General features: G+C 41.6%; 2 protein-coding genes across 2 annotated transcripts; both read right to left on the reverse strand.

The window, feature by feature from the left end:
- Window positions 1–6,433: 6,433 nt before the first annotated feature.
- Window positions 6,434–8,546, reverse strand: LOC128440585 (hyaluronan and proteoglycan link protein 3-like). Its single transcript, XM_053423342.1, has 5 exons — window positions 8,420–8,546; window positions 8,062–8,284; window positions 7,800–7,945; window positions 7,043–7,345; window positions 6,434–6,723 (listed from the first exon to the last, which is right to left on the reverse strand). The coding sequence occupies exons 1-5, from the start codon at window positions 8,544–8,546 to the stop codon at window positions 6,434–6,436; spliced, it is 1,089 nt and encodes a 362-aa protein (XP_053279317.1).
- Window positions 8,547–9,549: 1,003 nt separating this feature from the next.
- On the reverse strand, window positions 9,550–20,512 carry LOC128437731 (EGF-like repeat and discoidin I-like domain-containing protein 3). Its single transcript, XM_053419967.1, has 10 exons — window positions 20,289–20,512; window positions 17,493–17,618; window positions 17,274–17,405; window positions 14,247–14,360; window positions 13,827–14,008; window positions 13,517–13,672; window positions 13,284–13,428; window positions 12,458–12,642; window positions 12,199–12,354; window positions 9,550–11,635 (listed from the first exon to the last, which is right to left on the reverse strand). Exons 1-10 carry the CDS (start codon window positions 20,362–20,364, stop codon window positions 11,492–11,494), a joined length of 1,416 nt encoding a protein of 471 aa, XP_053275942.1. The 5' UTR covers window positions 20,365–20,512; the 3' UTR covers window positions 9,550–11,491.
- Window positions 20,513–22,769: the final 2,257 nt, after the last annotated feature.

The raw sequence follows: 22,769 nt of genomic DNA on the forward strand, positions 1-22,769 counted from the left end.
TGCTCCGCCATTGGCTATTTAAACACGTCCAAACCCACACTGAGTGTCCGTGGCGGCCAATCAGGAGCGAGCGCAGCCGCAGCCCCGCCCCCTCTCCTGGTAATTCTAACTCATGATCCAGCATTTATCATCTGAGCACAAAAAAAAACAAAACAGAAGCTGCTGCCCAGATGTGTTCATCTGTAAACACAGGGAGGGAGGGGGGGGGGGGGGGGGGGGGTGTTCTGCGGGGGCGGTGAACTGGTTTCGTTCAGTGTCACTTCATTCGGGATGAGTCAGAATCAGAGAGACAGACAGACAGACAGATCCATAGAGGGATATAGATAGATAGATATATATGTATAAACATGGCCCTGCAATGTTCACAACTTACACTCATCCAAACCAAACTCTAACAGCTTATCTGATGTGGTGTGTGTGTTCATGCATTCATATCAAATAGGAAACACCATTTAACAAATAAATATCATAAACAGTACAAAAGAAGGAATTGTGCAATATGAGCAATGGATATTGACAATGTGTAATATGTGCAGTAGAGAGATTGTGGTGCTGTTGACTCTTATCCCATTAAAGTGACTCGTGTTTCCATTATTTTGACGCCACTGCCCTGCAGCTCCACATGGACCTGCACCGTATCTCATTAAAAGACGGCTTTTAATAATAACACATGAATCATTTCAAGGCTGCATGACCCTTCAAGAACTCTGGATTCTCATGCCTCAGTGGATTTTGTAAAGTAACAGATCTCAAATCTTTACTTATTTATTCAGTATTTCAAATATTTAGATGAGGCTATGTTTTCAACCATCTCCCATTTGGTTGTTGTTGTTGTTTGTTTGTTTCTAAGCAGGAGTACACAAACAACAACTGAATGGATTTTCAGGATTTGTTATGGGTCAGGAGGTCGACCCATTCAAGATTCAAGATTCAACTCTCCAAGTGCAGATCCAGAAACGGTCCCATGGATAAAATGTAATGAAATGAAATCACGCTTATGAAGGGGACTGATTTCTATGAGTGTGGGAAATTTGGTTCAGCTTTAATTTAATTTAAAGGGGACTGTTGGGCGGAGGTTTGCGCTCAACTGGGTGCCATTTCTTTTGTTGTCGTTGCCGCTTTTACTCTAAATTTCCCTGATTTTGAATGAGTTGATGGCAGAGACAGGATTCTAGGAGGCTGTCGACTTAACAACGAAGAAGGGAAACACAATGGGAAGCTGTGCGTCGAAGAGACAGTGACAAAACAATGCATGACACTACACGTAAACATTTGCAACTCATTCTTGGAAGCATTGAACTCATGCAATATAATTTATAGGAAAACAGGGCCTCTTCTCATTAACATGTTCAATGACAGGAATCTTCACATTGTGGGAATGATGCAGATGATCCGTCAGTTTTTACTGAAACTTTTGCTTTTGAATGTATTATTATTATTAATATTATTGTTGTTATTATAATTAGGGCCAGAGGACAGACTTGGTACCAGTATGAGTACTACAAGGCCCCCACTGTGCAAAAAGGTGCGGGGGGGGGGGGGGGGGGGGGGGGGGGGGACTACCTCTGCCAATGTTTATTTACAAAAACTTACACAAAAAACAACTGCACAAATTTCCTCAATGCAATGATGGGACATTGGTCAGAGAAGAAGCAATAACATTTAGGTATGAATCCAGTTATTTTCTTTTTAATTTCTTTAACACTGTGAGACAGGACATTTTTCCACATTTTGAAGAATGACTCATGGATCTTGATGACAAAAATCTGCCTTATTTAGTGGACTGATTTATCAGTGTGTGCAATTTGGTCCAATAAGAATCCAGATCAAGGGAGTTTTAATTGGTTTCATAAGGGGAAAGTAGGGCCTTATTGTTGGTATGAATCCTCCTGAACAACCTTCTGGTTCATTTGGTGTCAGATGCATTCAGCAGCTCACAAAACCACAATGCACATCAATACTATATGTAATATTTCCTTTTGTGCCTGGATCATAAAACAACAGAAAAAAGAAAAGAGTGCATCTGTCAACTCGCTCACATTGCTGCGGTGTTCTTCTCCAGCAGCCGGCAGCCGACCTCCCTGTGCTTTGTTTAGAAACTTCCCAACCGACTCCACCGACTCCATGACACAGTTTTCTTGAGGTTTACACCAAAATATTACTTGTGTTGGGGTTTACATCCCCAAGAACCTCAAGTATGAAGAGGAAGTCGCCAAGTGGGGTGTTCAGTTTGTTTGGTAAAAGTTCTATTCATAGTCGGCCTCGTTTGCTTCATTCGGCCAATTTGCAGCCTGACACTTTGATTTAGGGAAATTCTTGAAATCTACAACAATATGGTGCACAGAAGCTTTAAATCTTCATGCACTGGACTGCTGTGATGTTTCGAGGACACACACCTTCTCCTGATGCAGGGATATCAGGCTGAATATTTAAGGTTTAGAATCCCTCATGAACTCGTTCCCCAAATTCTTGCTTTCTCAGTTGACCAGCATGTGATCCTGTGACAATACCATCACCTTCAAAATGCAATTAAGAAATTTTAGATACTGAAAGAACTCCTTTGTACTGGGAGCGAAACGCGCGGTTCTAATCGTGTTTCTCATGCTTTTACTAGATTTGGTCAAGACCTTTTCTTGTGACGTGATGTTGTATTCGACACGCATGCATTGTCTGCTTTACACAACTCCTCGGGATGTCACAAGAAATGATGCGCTGATTTGACTGAGATTTGCTTTATCAAATGTTAATTATACGTATCCTACTACAAGTCTCTCAGCTAACTTGGCAGCGGATCATGCCTCCGATCAGATGTGTCCCTGCAGGTTATCTAGTTTGCACCGTTGTAGGTTAAACGTTTCTCACGTTGCCAATAGATAAAGAAATCGAGGATATCGAGGCAAATTTGAATGTTATGGTGTTTGGTGAGAGAAACAATGCACTCTTATATCGAGTGAAAAAGCCGTTTCACTTCTGATGTATCACATGCGCTCACCAGGGATGAAAGTCGTGCGCAAGTGAGCAGTGATGACGATTTTTCCACCTATGAGATCTTATAGTGAATTCCTGGTTTGCTCTGTGGAGTCTCATAGTGGCTGGTGTGTTCAAACAATTGATGAAGTCTACGTATTCAATACATTGATAAATAACATATGTTATTGATCTGATCATAGAGCCTGGATGTTGGTCATGTCGAAGATGAGGAGTGGAACAGACGGATGAGACAGTTATTTGCGAACTTTGGGTCATTATTTTAATTTCATGTTATAAAAACCAGCCTACGAACATGACTGGAACATTTCGATACAGCTCAGAGTCTCACACTGCGTTTGTTTGTTTGTTTGTTTGTTTGTTTGTAAGCAAGATTACACGAACACTACAGAACTTGGTGGAAAGATAAGACGAGGACCAAGAAAAAGCCATTAAACTTTTGGTGAGCATCAAGGAATTGTTTTAAATTCTTTAACATTGTGAGACAGGAAGTTTTTCAAGATTTTGGCTCAATTCTCAGACAACAATTTATTGATCTTGATGAAAATTGGGTGCAAATGTGGATTTGTAAATTTGAATGTGTTTCATAAGGGGACTGTTTGACTGGTGGAGGTTTGTGTTCTGCTGAGTGACTTCCTCGTCTCATTGTGAAATCTCTATAGGTAATGTGTATGTGCTCGGCCGCGTACTTAATGTTCAGAACACCTCTAAAGGTGGCCTAAGGTTATAGGCTCAGTCCTGGCAGAGCCAAGTGAACACTTAGACTCAGGGTGTGAAAATCAACACAGAGCCGAGAGGGAACTTCAGTTGCATAAATCAAATCAAACCTGTACATCTTAGGAAGAAAATGTCTGTTGCTGGACCGAATTCTATCACCAGCTTTCCTGTAGTTTTCAGCTCTGGAGGAAATTACACACGTGAAGACTCTGCTGTAAAATGATGCCGAAAAATGATGCAACATGAGTCCACTACATGACGTTAAGTGTTTCTACTCACGCAGGTTTCGTGTCATGAAAGTTAACCAGGCGGCTGGTGGAGGTCAGAGCATGAATCTGCGGCCTTCTGATGAATGTCAGTTGTGACTCCACAGTTAATTTCTAGGGGGAAATATTAGTTATGCATTATAAACTTTACAAAACACTTCTGCTAATTCTGACGCTCAGTCTGTCCATGGGGCCATTCAAAGTCTGGAACTATATGACCTGTGATTTTCACAGACCTGACACCGACATGAATCTATAGGACTTGAAAAGCTGCATCAGCTCCAAAACACACACACATACATGCGCAGTAAATGTCTCATAAACCTGAGAGATCCAGTGGGGGTGTGAACATACCTCCCTCACTGTACACTGTGTACTAGTCTGAGCTTCTTTTCTTTCCTCTTTCCTCTGCCGTCACATTTCACCTCAGTCATATTTGTGTCATCCTGCATTCTTCACATTTAATCTGATTGGATTTCCATAAATGCCGTATTTTCTGCATGACTGCAGCTCGTTCACAGTGGATTCAGGGAAATCTAAGAAATCTTCTTCCAATCTGCCTGTGTGATGCAGCGGGTGGACCAGGGCAAATCAAGGCACGGATGACCTTGCATAAGATCTGATTGGGAAATAAAATATTAAGTTTCTCTAAATTGTTTGGTTGTTTAAAAGACAAAGTACAGTCCAGTAAGGTAGTGGCTGCACATTTTGTTCTGCACTCATTGATGACTGAGAGCAGCCAAAACACGTGACTGCCACCTGGTGGTAGTGACCAAACCTTTTGTTCTCAAGTTTTGTTCTTGTGCATACTCCTTGATAAGCAGTGTTTTGTTATGTGCTTATGAAGTTCAGACATTTTAATATTTAACTTTCTAAACACATCTCACTTTGCAGGGGGAACATAAATAAACATAATGTTGTATTACATGTGTTCAAATTTAATTTCAACCTGGCTTTCACCACCTTTGTTTGACCTTTACACTTCCCTTCACAAAGGCCAGCACATGAACGAGCTAAGGAAATTCTAGGAAAACGCTAATTTCCCAGGAAATGACAGAAAAACTGAGGGAGACAAGTAGGTGTCAGTAAAACCTTGTCTGTTTTCCTTGAAAATCGCTGCAGCTAACGACCTTTTTTATTATTGGTCTTGTTTTGATTGTTATTATTATTGTTAGTATTGTTGGTATTGTTGGTATTGTTCTTCTTCTTCTTCTTCTTCTTCTTCTTCTTCTTCTTCTTCTTCTTCTTCTTCTTCTTCTTCTTCTTCTTAGGGCAGGATAAAAGATTTGCTCTACTCCTGTTATTGATCTGGGGGTTAACGTGTTCAAAATACAAGCCAAATTTAGGAAAACCTTAGCACTGATAAAAAAAAAAACAATAACAATCTGTGAAAAAAAACATGCAGAAAATCCTTAACAAATAAAAGGAAAAACAGCTTCACCTCTTGATGTCAAAAGAAATCAGGTTAAGTCGGGTGAACATTAACATTTTCCTGGGATTCATCGTGTGGGAAAGCAGTCTGTACTCACAAGCTGCTGAGATCCGTGCCTCCCAGTAGTAAAGATGTTCTATTGTTCAAAGAGCTGCAGGCACTTTATTCATCTTTAACACAATAAGCCTGCAAACATCACACACTGTCAGGCTGAGACGTCTAAATTATGAAGGATGAAGGAGTGAAAGAAAGAAGGTTTAGAGGAAGCTGAACCATTTGTTTTAAATTTAAACTAAATAATATTGGACGTGAGCTCAGTGATCAAATACACAGACGAAGTTTTGGCAACAAAGACATGATTGTGTCCCTCTTGTCTCAACTAGGGAATTAATCATGCAAATGCATTATCATGTTGGAAATCTTTCATATTTTTGGTTTTCAGTTTCTTTCCCTGTGGACGTGCAAAAATGGAAAATACGAAAATACTCCACACGTTTCATGTAAGGTCAAAAGGAAGTCTGTTTAGAATTCAGAGAGGATGTTGGGCAGGATGTGAAAGTATGTGGAGGAAACCACAACTTTTTTTATTGTTATTTTAAATTCTAATTTTATTATTTTATACTCATGTGTAGTATGTGTAAAAGGAAATCACATTTCTGTGTATGTGTTCAATTTCTGTAAAGAGAGTCAGAGACACCAAATCAAGCATTTTCTTTAATAACTGTATGAATTAATTTAATAATTAGAGGATATATTTCTTGCATGTAGCAAAACTGATCATGTGAAATTGACTTGATGTTGATATTAGCACAGTTAATGTGTCAGTATCAGAATAATCTCCACTTGAATTATTCTCAGTTTAAATTCAAGTAGTAATGTTCATTTCACCAGTTTATTCCATGAACAAACATAGACATAGCTTGAAAACCTCTTTACACAGTATTATGACGCTCAGCAGGATACATGTATTAAAATAATCTGAGCCAACTTTACATTTCAGACCGAACAGAGGAGCTGCTGTGATCTATACTCATTCCTCCACTGATTTATAGCAGTAGACTCCATGCCTGTGCTGTGGCGGTGGAAAGCCGAAGCTGCGAACCCCCGGCTCAGAGGGGCCACAGTTCTGGCGCGGCCGGCTGATGGCGTAGCGAACGCTTCCGTCGGCCAGCCACCCGGCGTCACAGTGGTCCAACCCTGTGAACTCCCAGGCAGCGTAGAGCTGTCCGACCTTAGCGACCTCTGCTCCGTCCGCCTGACACGCCTGCCGGGCCTCAGGCAGGCTCATCTTGTGGAAGGGCTGGAGATAGTAGACTCTCCCTTTGAAGGAAACACATTTATTGTTTATTTATTTGTGATTGTTCTGCACAAATAAGATTCTAAAGGCTTTAAATGATAGAAAGTATCGAGTCTGTAGTAAAGTTTGTTGAACCTGAGACTTTGTGATGTATGGAAATCCTCTCTGATCATCCTGTCAATAATTATTTGAATTTCTTTGTGTTTGTTGGCTTAAGACTCTTAGTTGATACTCATTGCAGTGTAATTTGTCCCTGTTGAGTTGAGGTTGATTTAGGTTTAATGAAGCCTGATTAGCTGATGCACACAAAGACAGTGATGAGGAGGAAGGAGGTAATGGCACCTCGGAGGGACGAGGAGAAGCAGAAGACATCATAGTGATGAGGGAGCAGGTGCCCTCTGCCGTAGCTCCGAACCCCCGGAGCGAGGTCCTGCCCCCCGCATGACCCTCTGGGTCGGGTGATGGGGTACTGGACCGTGCCATCGGCCAGCCAGCCTGCGTTGCACCAGTTCAGACCCTCCTTCCAGGACTGGAGGAGCTGCGTGAAGGTGGCGATCGAGGAGTCCTGCTCCTCACAGGCCCGCTGGGCTCCCAGGAAGCTCAGCTGGTAACGACCCTGATGGTGCTGGTAGGGGAACACCACACCTTGGGGGGGAGGAAATGATGTCACTACTCTCTGATGTACTGTAAAACAAAGTATGTGGGCTCCAAATATTTCTACTTAAAAATTGTGTGATACTACTGAGCTGTACATTTACTCATACTACTTCTGTTACTACGACTGTTACTGCAACTGTCATTAGATTAGTATTACTCAGACCGGTGCAGGCCGGTCAAAGGCCCTCATGCCACGTCTGAGATTGTGGTGCTAGTGCGACATCTAGTGGCAAAGACTATAATGTATCTGACCTTTAATGAAGGTTACTTTAAAACCGTCAACGCCTGATTTCTCGAGTCAAGTCATTTGATTTTCTTCAAAATCTAAACGGAGAGACGTCATACGTATATTTTTTAAATCAGCATGACCTACACTCAGACTTTATCATTATCTCATCGTGCACAAACTCTCCATACGCTCAGAAATCCTACACTGACTGACCTTGTAGCTCCAGGTCAACGGAGGTGCTCTTGTCCTCCAGCCCGTCCACCACTTCACAGCGGTACCGTCCCGTGTCCTTCAACTGGAGTCCAGGCATCAACAGGGCCGCGTCTCCTGGGAAATCCTGTCTGAGCTGCACACGACCCCTGACACACAGACACCAACAGACTCACAGTGACTTGAGGTTTAAGACAAACGAGGTCACGAAGCCACAAATAATGATAATAATAATATAATAATTATTTGTCCTGTGTCGAACCACCTGAACGCCCCAAAGCTTCGAGTGCGGGAGCTGATTGCCACCAGCACATCTGTCTCAGGTCCTCCAGCCGCAGGGAGCCAGGACCACTTGATCCTCACGTTTCTGGGTGAGCTCAACTCAGGCTCGTACCAAAACCTGCAGGGCAGAGTGACATTCTGCCCTTTAGCTGCAAACACTGCTGCCTGAGCCGGGGCCACGTGGATCCTCACACCACCCACAGGAGCTGTGGGAAATATACACAGTGCATCCAAGAGCTGAGTTTAGGGTTAGGGTTAGGGGGTGAAAAAGAAAACACTGCTCTCTTTTCTAAAGCATTTTCACTTAAAACACAAAGATGAAATAGACCAACATTTCGTACTTTCTTTGTTGTCATTTCCACCGAGGAGGTCGTAGTAGGAGAACTTGTTTGGGACTGTGGGGGCAGCGAGGGCCAGCTGAGCCCCCAACATCATCATCATCATCATCATCATCATCATCACCATCATCACCACCCAGGCTGTGATGATGAACCCTGATCCTTAATGGAATCAAACCTGTAAAGAACAATATGCTCATTGTGGTCTTCATGCAGTGGCACAACAGTTCCAGTAGTAGGCAGCATCTCACCCTGTTAACAGACTGTTCTCTATGATAAAGTTAAGCTGCCACTTGAACAGTTTTTAAAATGTTTATGCTTCAAAACTGCTTTTTCTAATTTTCTAATTTGCAGCAGATCTTTCCATCATTTCCTTCAGGCTCTTACTGTTTTATTAACAACACAAGTGTTATAGTATCATAACACACCTGGACGTCAGGTGACTACAGAAAAAAGTTTAAATACTCACAAGTAATTTCAGAAGAGACACATAACTCATTTTATAAAGTATATTCCAAACACCATTACCTTTCTAATTTATTTATAAATGTATATATTGTCTTCACTTACCTTGATGTTCTGCCTTCAGGTCCCTCAGAAGGAAAAAGCTCTACTGCTGGAAAATGTGTTCAGGAGTCCATTAGAGACACTGGTTTCACTGCAGGAGTTAAAGATCCAGTCCTTGATGATAAAACAGGTTCGACAACACTTTCTGTTAATTCTGACTTTTCTTTTACAAAGAGGAGCAGAGCTGTTAGTGCTGCTCTGCTGCCACAACTGGATCAGCAGCTCTCTCACCTTCTCTGTCGGCTGCTGCCAGCGTCAGTGAAGAGAAGCTCAGAGACGTTTCCCCACTTTCATTTATCAGGAGAAGTCTGATAACATCCAGATACAATGGCATTTTTAGTTTCTATATTTCAGAGGCTGAATTTTACATTCACAAACTGTTTACATTAATTTAGTATTTAAACATTTATTCAGACATATTTCTTGCGTGTAAAATAGGTCTTATTCTGTTGGTTCTATTTTTATGTTATATAAGATTACTGTCATTAAAGTCAATATGCTTATATATATACTGTACATACATATAAATGTACATCTCACATTTATAGTTCAAGTTAAGTTGCACATTAAGATGGGAAAGCATGTTTTTTATTTAATCTTTTACACATCAGAGAAGATTATTACATTTAAATTAGAGTTTCCCTCCAATATCCATTTGTATTAACTGTAGAACTGTAAAATAAAAAATGTAACAGGCAAATTATTTTACTGAAAGACTTCTTTGAGTCTCAGCAACGCTATCATGTTATTTCTACTAAACCATTAACGTTCTTTCTTTCCCAACACAGTACAGTAAAGGCTGTTAAATCTGCATGGTAGCATGGTAGCATGAAGGGATGTTTAATTATGATTTAATAAAAGTGACTTACAATGACTTTATGTTTATATTCCTATAAACATAAAGGACTTAAATCCCAGTAGTTTTAACCAGAAGAAAAAGGCTCATATTGTGTGGAAGGATTTCTTGGGCGACAAACCTCTTTACATCCTTCCTTAACTCTCTGAAAGCAGATGTTTGCTGCTGTGTTTTCCTGCAATCATCTTTTATTTGAAACCCGCTGTGAAACATACACAAAATGCACGTCTACATACGCCGGGCGCAGTCTTACACAGATGAAAGCTGAAGCCCGGGGCCAGTCACAGCAGGTCTGGGATCTGAGCAGCCAGATGAGGGGCTAACAGTGTGTCATTACTCTCATTAACTGCAGAGTGTGGGCTTTGTGCAGGAAACCAGCATCCAAGCGACAGCCGGTCTATCGCCCGAGTCCCTCAAATTGTGATGTTGCAGCAAATTTACACAATCAGGAACTTGTAACTCAGAACAGCTCCTCAGCACGTGCTCTGAATCCAGGCCCCCGTTAAATTCCTAAAGAACACGTATGATAATTTTACTCCTTCTATAGAAAATCCAAATCTTTAATAATTTCAGTTCGATTAACAAACTTATTCTTCTTTAGCAGAATCCATTTAATACTGAGTTAATCTTTAGTTGGAATAGCAACCTAGAATAATTATATCATCATATTTTAGACGCAGAAACAACTTCAAGATGATAAACGATCTTTGACTTTATAAGGATCATTAGGTAAATCATTCAGTATATGAAAGCATATCAAAGTCTATTTTCTTGTAACATTTAATAAACAGTCTTAGTTCAAGAACAATGGCGAATTGAAAAACAAATAATGCAAAATATGCTTATTTCAAGACATTTTTCTACATATTTCACATTTGTTGTAAAAAGGATTAAATTATAATTAAATTACATGAAAGACTGAAGCAAATAAAACTGTTAAAATGTGTAAAAAAATTCAACATCACATGAAAAACCTACTGCAAAAAGCCCATGATATTTTTTAGTTAGATCAATTGATTGGCTCCATCTGTGTGCTGCAAATCAGATTTAAATATTTTTAATTCTCTAATCCTGGACACATTTTCTTTTCCCGGATATTTAAAAATGGCAAAATAAACTAAATATTGCACAGACCCTGTGTTATAATGCTAGTGTGGGCTGGAATAACAAAACAGCATCAGGACAACAGAGTGAATAAGGTGGAGAGGATGTTTGTCACAGGTGAGGGTCAGTTTAGCAGAACTGAAGAGGTGAAGAGCACGATGATCACGTCTCCAGACCCGAGAGGCGGCTGAAATCTACCTGGATTCTTACAACATGTGAAGAGTACAAAGAGCAAATCTGTGCAAATTTTCATTCATATTCTATCAAAAGCTACTGATACCACAGACACTCAACAGACGGCCCCTCTGCGAGCACTTATGTACGAGCTTGTATTAATATAAACCATAAAAAAAGTCACTAGTCAAAAAGTGCTACGAGTGTTAGAGTCCAAGCTATTCAGGGAACACAATCTCCACCCAATGCAAAGTCTCCTCCGGGGTCAGCGGAGGAGGAGCCGGTGGAGGAGCCGGAGGAGGAGCCGGTGGAGGAGCCGGTGGAGGAGCCGGTGGAGGAGCACGGAGCACAGTTAAGTGGTGGTTGATGAGTTTCTAGTCATCGCAGCCCAGCAGCTCCATGCGTAGAGCGATGCGCTCGTGCCACTCCCAGGGGACGACCCGGACGTACCGGGCGTAGAACGGGGGCTCGAACAGATTCTTCTTGTGGGAGTTGTTGTCGATGTTGCCTTGGAAAAGCTGCAAAGAAAAAGGTTCAAGTTGTGGTTAAAGCAAAAATGTTACTTATTGAGAAACAGTTGTTCTGTATAAAGCAGGTTCAGTTCAACTCTCCAATGAAAAACAACTCTGCTGACTGACTAATATAAGCTTGAGCAATTGTAAAATTGACGTCTCAGCGTGATTTCATAGCATGACAGAAACCATCTTTGAGAAAAATTGACCTGACATGTATTTTGACTTTTTGTTTGGTCCATGGAGGAGTTGCATTTGTGAACAGTACTGCAGCCAGCCACCAGGGGTGTGATTGAGACACTTTGGCTTCACTTTTGGGGAGCCGTCATGTCCTCCATCTTTATATAACCAAACCAAATAACGTACTTTGGGTGAGGACGTCCACCGAGCAGCTTTATGGCTAACTGTCATCAGAGGGCTGTTGATCAAACTGAGCTGAGCTGCTTTTTGATAAATCCACAAATTAGATCCAACTCGCTGAAGTCTGAAAGCAGCTTAACTTACTAAGAAGCACAGAACATGTACAGTCTATCAGAAAAATACATTTCAGGGATTTATACATGTCTGACCATATCATCGCCGGTGTTCTCGTCCTTCACCGTGTCCCACGACTCTCCATCGTTACTGTAAGACACTTGAAACACCGACACAAACTGCACCACCCCGAAGTCCTTCGCCCCCTGAGTGATGATGCCTGTGAGACGCGTGGTCTTCTGCAGATCGACCTGAGTGAAGGAACGAACAAAACAGTGACTCTCTGCAACATCTGCTGGGGTCAAAAGACATTTTTCACCAATGATGACATTTAACCAGGGAGGTTTTCCACACCTGGATCCACTCTGAGCGGTTGTTGTGGGCCGGGGACCAGGCGTTGGTCTTGCCCTGCTTGTCCAGCCGGGCGTACTGCGGGTGCCACGTGAAGGTGTCGATGCCCCACGTGCTGTACGAGCTGCTGGCCGACAGCTGCTCGTCTGAGATGAGGCGAGACTTCATCCCCCGAGGCTCTGAACAACCTGCCGTGTTTGAATAGACTGTGAATCCGAAGCAGGTGCAGAGACGGAAGGGAGGGAACGCAGCAGAAGAGGGAGAAGGAGTGGAGAAGAGGAGGGGAACGAAAAAAATGAATACACCCGAAGAAAAGACAAATCAGCTTCCACCAACATTTAAAGAAGAAATAGAAGAAATAGACATGCACAGAGACAATGTGTACACATTTAACATGTTTCTCTGAATGGTGTAATTGTTGGAGACAAAGGACAAAAGGACTGAGGTGGACAAAACCCCATATCTTTGTTTATCTGTCTTTGAGTTGCTGTTTTCTGTGGCTTCCCACATAGGACTGTTTATACTTCACATTTTCTATGCGGTCAAAGCCCAGGGAGATGTTACCATGTTTAAATAAACTCTTTGACAGACATTGTGTGTTCGTGAGCACGACCACAGTAAGAAGAAATCAACACAGTGAAACAACAAACAGAGTTTAACCAAAGAGCTTCTCCTCACTTCGCCCCCACTGCAGGAATCTAACAATAATATCTTTGCTCACAGTGGAAACATCACGTCTGTCCCCATTTGTGTTTTAACTACTGTTGCCATCCTGAACTCTCTATGTGCGTCACAATCGTACTCAGCCGGTTGTTTTCAGTGTGTTTACCGTTGAGCTCACAGCCGACCAGCTCCATGCGCAGCGTGCACGCCCTGCGGCAGACCACAGGGATGATGCGGATGTACTGGGCCACGATTGGAGGGTTGAAAAGGTTTGTCTTGGTGCCTTCGTTGTCTGTGTTGCCCACAAAGACCTGCAGGACACAGACACGGGAGATGAGGTGAGGACATTTAAATAATAAAAACTCAGTAACTTCTGATGAATGCACAGTAAAGTCTCACCTTGTCTCTGCGTTGGCCGTCCAGTCTGTGTGAGGTGAAGGTGTTTCCATCGAAGCTGCTCGCCACCTTGAAGGCCTTGATGTACTCAGCTGTGCCCAGGCGACTGGCGCCCTGAGTGATGATGCCCGTCAGACGCATCTTCTTCTGCATGTTAATCTGAGATCAACAGCAAAAGTGTAAGTGAACCAAAGGAAAATAACATCCAGTGAAAAACGTTTTGGATTAATACTGTAACAGTAACAGCTTCTCTGGGCTCTGCTCAACATGTCCACACAGTGTCAGGTCATGTTCTCAGTGAGGCGTCCCTCACCTCGATCCAGGGGTTCCTGTCGTGGGCGTCTGACGTCCAGGCGTTGACGAGGCCGTGGTTGTTCAGCCGAGCCAGCTCCGGGCCCCAGCGCTGGAGACCCAGAATGCCGTAGTGCACGGAGGAAGCAGAAATCTGGGACTCCACGATTGCACCTCCCTCCATCCCCAGCAGGGAAATGCAACCTGGGACATCACAACAAAGGAAGGGTTACATTTAGTTCTAATTGTTCCTCTACATGTCCACACTTTTCTCCACTGGAAACCAAAGCTATAGCTATTACTGAATATTATTATCATATCAATGATTATCTTGGATTGGCAGCATGTCCATTCACTCCTGTACTTTTTAAACATGTTTTAAGGAAATGGAGCAGTACATGAATACAGAAGTGAGCATGTACATGAGAGTAGGTGAACATACGTTGCTGGCACTGCTTCCCGACGTAGGGTGAGGGGCACTGGCAGGTGTAGTCCCCTTCCAGATCTCTGCACACCCCCCCATTCTTACAGGGCTGCTTGGCACAGTCATTCACATCTGGGGGGGGGGGATAACGACTTATTTGATTTCAAGAACTTTAGATTTATCGAGGACAGACATTTTCGAAACATAAAGTATGGTCACCCCTGCTCGTTCACATTCAGAGAGAGATCGTTTTTTTTTTTTCCAAAATAATGTTTTGGTTTCTCTTAAATGTGACTTGATGACAGAAATGACCCAGAGGGGCAAAGCTATGGAGTTGTGTGACACTTTGGGCAACGAGTTTAAAGGGAAGGTCAGGTTAGAGGTCAAAGGTCAAAGATGATAATTGTGTTTTGTATCACTGATTTGTAAAAAGAAACAAGATATAAATTAAGTTGTACTTTATACTGTGTTACCATCTGTTAGCCCACATGATACCTGTGTGTTTATGGGATGATAATAATAATGAACTCAGTGAGCTCTGGGTTCAACTGGGTTCTTCAAGAAACATCTTTTATTCCAGTTGAGAGGGAGATTAGTCGTTTAAATGTTGGAGGTGAAGTTTTCCAGTATTTAGCTGTTTTCCTCCACAGTAACCAGAGCAACAAGTAGTAAGTCTGTCTTCACTTCCTGTTTCCCAGCCGAAACAAAGGGAACTATGAAACACTCCCCAAGCTCCACAAGGTGGCGCCCTTTGACAACATGTTTATATATAAATCAGAGGGTAAAACCACAGTTTCCAATAGAAAGCAACGAAAATTAACTCTTTTTTTTTTACTCATCTTCAAACACAATCACAGAGAAAAGCCAAATCAAGATTTGATCATTCAAACACAATTAAACAAAAACTATGAATACATTTTACTGACTCTTCTAGGTGCAGATGGATTTCTGAGTTTTTGAGGGACACTAGGTGGCGCTGCAGAACCTGAAGATAACTTGATAATGAAAACCTTACAGTGATGTGATTTGGTCAATAACAGTGCAGAACATTACTACAATTATATATCTGGGTTTTTATTTCTATTTTTAAAGCTGAAGCAACAACCACTTTGCATCTAGGTTAAAATAAACTTTACAATCAAAACATAGCACCACACAGACACACAATGTATGTTTGTAGGAGGTGTATTACAAAGTTGTTTATGTCCCATACACATATTAGGCCAATGCGGATATATCCATCAGTCTCTATATTTATCACTGTATAGCTTATTTATGCAAAGTAATGACATGTGAGCAGTTGTCTCGCTGCCTCATTTTACCTGTCGTACTGAGAAACCAGACTAAAGCAGACGTCAGGTTGACCTAACGCCACATGGGTCTGTTTAATTCTCATTCCCGCTAACACTAAGAGGATTGCTCAAACTTAGACACACATGCCTGTATGGCAGTGACAACACTGGCACAGCACTGCCTATATAACACTGACAAACAAATTGCCCTCACAAGGCCTTCGTTCTTTAAACCCGACCCGTGAAAGCTGTACTCAATATATCCCCTCTTAACTGGGACTACTTTCCACGTGTTCTGGCAAAAACACTGACAGGAGTCAAGCCAAGGAAGCGTGAATTAATGAAATGTCGTATCCAGCATTTGATGATTTGCAAATGAAATGTAACCGTTTCAGTTTCAACTTTTAACTCTCCAAAGTAGCTTCCATCAATTCATCCATGCATCGTCTATACTGCGTATTATAGGATTGCACGGGGAGCTGGAGCAGGTGGAGTAGACCCTGGACAGATCATCAGTGTACCACAGGGTTTCTGTACTGTGCAGGAGTAAAAGAAAACCGGAGCAGACACTGGGGAGATCATGCAAATTCCACACAGAAGGACCCCGGCCAAAATGGGAACCTTCTTGCGGTGACACTGCTGAGCACCGCATTCCACTTTAATCTAAGGGACAGATTCTACCCCATCCCAGCACCTCCACACCAGTCCAGCCCATGACGTCTGAGTCAGAATTAGAAAATGACTGGGAGGGGATGACCGGACTGCAAAAAACACTGCAATTGGTGGTCAGACCGTGGGCACTGGGAGGGTGAGCCCTTCCTTCACAAAGCATTGAGTTATATTTTAAAACTATAATTCTCTCCTTGTCGTCAGAATGAGTTTAGCCCTCAGCCGTCATGCACACAAAGCTGAGGGTAAACACTCCAGAGGATTTTGATAATGACATTCACACTTGTTGAATATAATCCCAGATTTCCATCCTACTCTCAATCTTTTAAGTCACTAACAAACCAAAACCCCCAAAAGCCAATTTGGTCATTATTCTAAGAGGATTTGTTATTATCAAATTCTTCGTCTGATTTGGTTGAGCTAAAGCACATACTCAGACTCAGTGTTGGACCTCGGTGGGAGGCATGCATGCTAAGAGACTTGAAGTGCTCCAACTTACTAATTAGCCAAACCGAGTGAGCGCAGAGGCCACTGAATGAGACCCATTCATGGAGCTGCTGAGCTGACAGCACTTCTCTTTCCCCGCTGATGCTGTGACAGTATGGAACAACCTCACGTGTTCACACGGACAAATACTGACCCAATTCTCTTACTTTCTGTGGAATCCATCAATATCGTCTTGATGCTCTCTCCTTTTTATTGAGGCCATTAAATCCAAAGAAACTGACGAGGTGGTATAAAGATGGAAAGTCATTTCGAGACATGAACTAACAAGTGGAAACATTTTTAGGAGTTTGCTTTTCGAATATGACGCACGCAGCAGGAGATGATCCAGATCTGACACATTAACAAAAACAGGATCATCTCCGGTGCGTTAAGGTGGAGGGTGGAACCTGGGTGGGGGGGATGCAGGAGGTGATAAATTGATAAACCCCGCTATGGAGATCAGATGTTTTTGTCTACAGCACATTGAGAACTTCACCCCTCATCACAAAAAGCTGTGGAGAATAGCCGGAGTTCAGTGCATGTCACAGGGCATAGAGGGCAGCTCAAAGGTTATGAATGAAAACCATAAGGAACTTACTGGTCTGGCAGTGCGCTCCCTCGAAGCTCGGCTGGCACTTGCAGATGTACTCGTTGAACACGTCTCCTCGTCTGGTCGGAGTTATGATCTCGCACGACCCATCGTTTTTACAGGGGTTCGGGATGCAGGGTCCTGACAGCAGGAAGGAGGAAGCAGATTTGTTTCAGTGCATAAGTAATTAGGAATCAGTGACGTTTTACTTCCTCTTCTTCTGCCCACCTGTCTCTGTCAGGTTACAGGTGTCTCCGCCGAATCCATCCGCACAGATGCAGATGAAGGGATCATCTCCGACATCTGTCACACATGTTCCTGCATTGTGGCAATGGTTCACCTCACAGTAGTTGCCTGAGTAAAAGAGGGAGGGTGGGGTGTGAAATGAGCTCAGGAAACTGTGCAGCTGCTAATCCACCGAGCACTTTGACACATTAAGTGTTAAATACACATGAACATGTACTACAATACATGTTCATGTGTATTTAACAATGCAATTTCATAAAGATGAGGGACTTTCAAGGGATACATCAAAACAATAATCACCAAACCTGAAGCAGTGGAGCCTGAGAGCTCCAAACGTTTAGCCTACAAGACTCTGTAACACAGGATCCTACATTTCCCACAATTCCAAGGGATGACAACTTCTCATTGAAAGACATTGAAGGACACAAGTCTTTCAGAGTCCTGGGGACACTCTGGGGGAAAAGATGGATCTACTTCTTCTTCTTGTTGCTACAGTATAAGATTGTTGTTATTTGGTAACAACCATGTGGCTGCAGAGCTGAGTCACAGATCCTGAAAGAATAAGGCAGGAACATCCAGAGGGAGCGGCTGGACCCAGATTGATGAGTCACGCTTCAACTGCCACAATGAATATTCCTGTTTTTTGTTTTATTACTTTGATCCTTAACCAGTGTGTTGACTCATCAGGTGCCACGTCAGCCGTCATGCAACCTCTCACTCGACTTAACTATTCTTTTCTTTGGTGTGAAGTACAAACCTGGAGGAAATCAGTGAAAGCTGAAGAGCTCCACCTTCTGTAAAGTTTGGCACCACAAAAATAACAATAACACAGGAATGTGATCCTGAATATGTGAGCACGACAACTTTGATTTGTGGCTGTAACTGTTTCCATACCAGAACCCATTGAACCGGGGCTTGAACCATTTGGAACGAGGCAGACAGGTTGTGCTACTAACGTTCATTATGTGTATTGAGAAACAGTTTAATGTACAAGAATGAATTGTGAATAAATGGTAGAATGGTATAGTGGTAGAACTTTAAAGTTATGTTTCTGTTTGACTTCTTTCTAGCTGTGGTAATATAGTGTGTACTGTTGCATTGATACTGAAAATAGGGCTGCAACTCACAATTATTTATAATAGACTAATGGTTTATCGAACATCAGAATAAGATTCTTAAAGAGCAAGGTGCCAATAATGTCTTGTTTTGTCCGACCAATGGCTCAAAGCTCTGGGATAATCTACGTGTTGGCACATGAGTCAGAGAATAACAGCAAATTCTCAGGATGAAGAGGCTAAAGCTCAGGAAGGTTTTGCATTTTAGTTTGACAAACAAATCTTTCTACTCATCTATTATATCAAATAGATGCTGATTACACAGGATAATCTCCATCTTGTCCTACGTTCTAAATAGTGAATTGAATTATGTGTTTAAAAAGCCCTACACGTGTAAACAAATCTAAACAGCAGATATTTATGCAGCCACCACTGACAGCGGAACGTGTCTACGTGCAGGATTAAGAGCTTGCAGGATTATCCAGGAGCATGCAGCTCTTTTGGGAATGAGTGATTGCACAACAACATGACAGCAGCAAACCTGACTGACAGGTGAGTAGTAAACACAACAACAGGCTGTGGATGTAAACAACATGGCAGCAGGGGAACAGAACCCCCTTGGGTAAAGACTCAAGACTTAAAAGTGGACAGCTGCTTCACGTTGGCACCAAGAAGACCACACATGGAGTTTCCTCACCAAAAAACACACATGACCTGAAAAAACAACTTCAACTGATCTATCATCAACAGAAGGAGCTGTGTCCAGGAAAGTAAATACACTTCACAAACTGCTCTGTTCTGTGCATACACGAAGAAACTAGGCTCCTGTTTACTTCTGCAAGTAACGTGACACAACTCTGTAATGACAGAGGCTCACGTGTAATACCAGGGCAGCCTCACATTTAATTACCCAGTTCACCACGACAGTTATACGAGGGCATCTTGGGATGTATGCTACGTTGCACAAATTACATATTAACTGCACACGTTAATGACTTTGCATGTTGACATCATTTTAAATAGCAATTTGTAGGTGGAAAATGTTGAAATGTATCACTATTATTAAGGATGGGCACGAAAACATCATAAATAATATAGTTTCCATTACTTGTAATATAACAAAGGTTCAATATATATATATATCAATATAATGCAGTGAGCAGTGAGGAGGTACAACATTTAATTCATCTACCTCAGATTTGTCACCTTCACTCAGAAGCCAAAAACAGGCTTTAAACTTGAATCTAAATAATAACCCGACATTTATCGTGATAATTATCGATATTGACTGATACATTTTGTTTTATTTTTTTAATAAAAAAGAGTTTTGGGCAAATAAGCATGTCAGTAGTTTGAATGAGCAACATGTTGCACATCTGTCCCTCTGGCACTTTAAAACCCCAACCTTCCCCATCACTGCCACTGACACACACACACACACACACACACACACACACAGACACACACAGACACACACAATGGGAACCACAGAAGTGGATCTGCTGCCAGTAGCACCCCTGTCCACTGGTTTGATGACTTTACACTGGAGCGACATCAGAAAAGCACAAGAGAAGGAATTCGATCATGGGAAGGAGAGTTCAGTGGAAACAGACGAGTGAGATTAGTCTCTCGTTGGAGGTAGACCAACTCAGAGATGAGGCTACAACAACAACACGAGCAGACAAACAGACAAAGAGCTGGAACATCTGAAAACCAGACTCACCTCTGACTGAACACAGGCAGACGAGCAGAGCAGCTGCGGTGAGAATCACTGAGGACACGATCCCGGGACGTTTCATCGCTGCTTGTTTGCTCTGACTCTGGTTGTCGAGTTGTGTTGCTCTAATGCTGCGTGTAGAAGTGCTGTGGGAAACACCGGTGCTCAGGAGTTAATGTGAAGGAGCGAGCGAGCTGCGATTTATCAAAACACCCAACTTAAAGACGTGTGACGTCACGCGAGGGGCGGGGCCACTGCTGAGCACGAGAGACACTTTTCTCAGCGTCTTAATCTTTATTTCGTGTTTTATTTGGCCTCCATGTTGTTGTGGTTCCTTTGTAGACCATTCTTTACTTGTTTATTTGTTTGTTTAATGCACTGGACTAATTATATCGTATGTTATCATTTGATATTTACTTGCCAATATGATTATACTACTAAGGTAAGATGAGATAAAATAAAATGATATGAAATAAGATAATTACTTTTTGTCTGAGTAAAAGCCAGATATTAATAAATTCAGATTACTATCATAGAAAACAAAATAAATTATGATTTAGTTATTGCTCTGGACTAAATCTATCATATGTTACTATTTGATAGGCATATTTACTTGCATATATTTATCAATACTACTAAGTTAGGATGATCTTATATAAGATAATTACTTTTTGTTTGAGTAAAAGTTAGAAATCAAGATCTTCAAGATATGATCATAAAAGATTTGAGAGGCTTGTACCAGTGATTTTTTGCCATGTTTGCTTCAAAATGCCTTGAGATATTATTCAAACTTGTTACTAGTTAATTGGCTAATTGCTTACTAAGGTATTTCTACAGCTCTATGACTGTGGCCAGTTCCTGCATGGAGAGAAAGTTAAGTGCCATGTAGCCTGGAGTGTAACCAGGGGCCCAACCACAAGTTTCATCCTTGCTTACTAAATATCCTGTTGTGGAGGCTACTGAATAGCCCAAAGGAATAAAGGACACCTTTTCCCACCCAACACCAAATGAAGATGATAGATATGAAGTATTTTTGTTTAGAATGACATTTATATTCACACTGAAGAGAAAATTGGAGCCATATTTTATTCACAGGCTTTGTTGGTGCGATCTGGATCAAGATTGGATTTTCACTGGGCTCCTGGAAAACAATGACTTTCACTATTATATCAATTGTACATAACTAAAACTCTGTCGCCATCAGCTGGATAAGACTGTAACTTCAACATGGGGTTAGTCCAAAACACTGAATTCTACATATTTACCATCATGTACATCTATAGTGTATTTTTTTATCAGACCCTCCATCTACGACATCACTGCAGCGTCAAGAAATATTTAGTCAAATCTGACAAAGCTCCTCCAGGTCCACAGGAGACAGCATTTGACCAACAGGGGGCGTGCTAGCAGGCCTTAACAGAAAATGACTACATAGCCAACTATAAGGTCTGATATATTCTATTATATGGGATATTTAAAGTTCCATTATTACGTCTTTTAACTCATTTCATGTTGTTGAAGATTCTTGTAACAGATATACTGGGAAGGAAAACACCTTTATCACATGCACAGCAGGTTTATTTTGTCATCCAAGGGGGGGATACTCTGCACTGAAGTTATGTAATACTATAACATATCCTATAGATGAAGATGGTTCCAACCTGGCTAATCTTTAAAGTCTAATGAGAAACCAAAATAACTGATCTTAAGAATAAAACAAGACCACAGGGACCATGGAAATGACATGTGCACATTTTAGAGGAAACGAGAAACATATATTGACTATTTTGATTATTACCATCACATTACTTATACAACAATATGAGGCAACACCAAGGGTATTCAACCTCAACAAGTGAGCCAAATGGGAACAGCACTGGGGGATTGTCAACTAGTAGCCACAAACAACTCGTATGTTTGTCAATATGTCACAGAATAAAGTCAGTATACATTACAATACACGAGTCAGTGTCTCTCTTGTGATACTGGCCACGAATTCAAACAGGCTGTAAGTTAAGTAGTACATTTCTGACTGTAATACCAAACCGTTTGCTTGTACAGTGCAGGGGAATCACTGGAGTTCAAATATTATGCAACAGGTTGTTTCCTCGGATGTTCAGGAAAGATCTCGTCCAGCATGCTTGAAAATATTGATCCGTTCACAAAGGGGAAAAAAATAAAGTTAACATTAAAAGAAAGGGATAAGGGATTTATACCTTCCTGTGTTAGTATACTAAAAAGAGAATAAGAGAATAGAGTATTTATGAAAATGTAACATCCACTGCTCTGGATATTTGTGCGAAAAAATCCTGGAAGTATATAGTATTATTTTTTTTAAATAAGGGGAAAGAATGTCGCACGTGGCGTGAAAAAAAACATAAACAATAGACAAAGAAACATAAATACAACAACAACAAAAAAATGTTGTGTATTTGTATGGACAGTGCTGCGTCACGTGCGCATTGACCAATGAGAGGCGCGCTCACG

The sequence above is a fragment of the Pleuronectes platessa genome, chromosome 1 (assembly GCF_947347685.1).
Source record: "Pleuronectes platessa chromosome 1, fPlePla1.1, whole genome shotgun sequence".
Classification (NCBI taxonomy): domain Eukaryota; kingdom Metazoa; phylum Chordata; class Actinopteri; order Pleuronectiformes; family Pleuronectidae; genus Pleuronectes; species Pleuronectes platessa.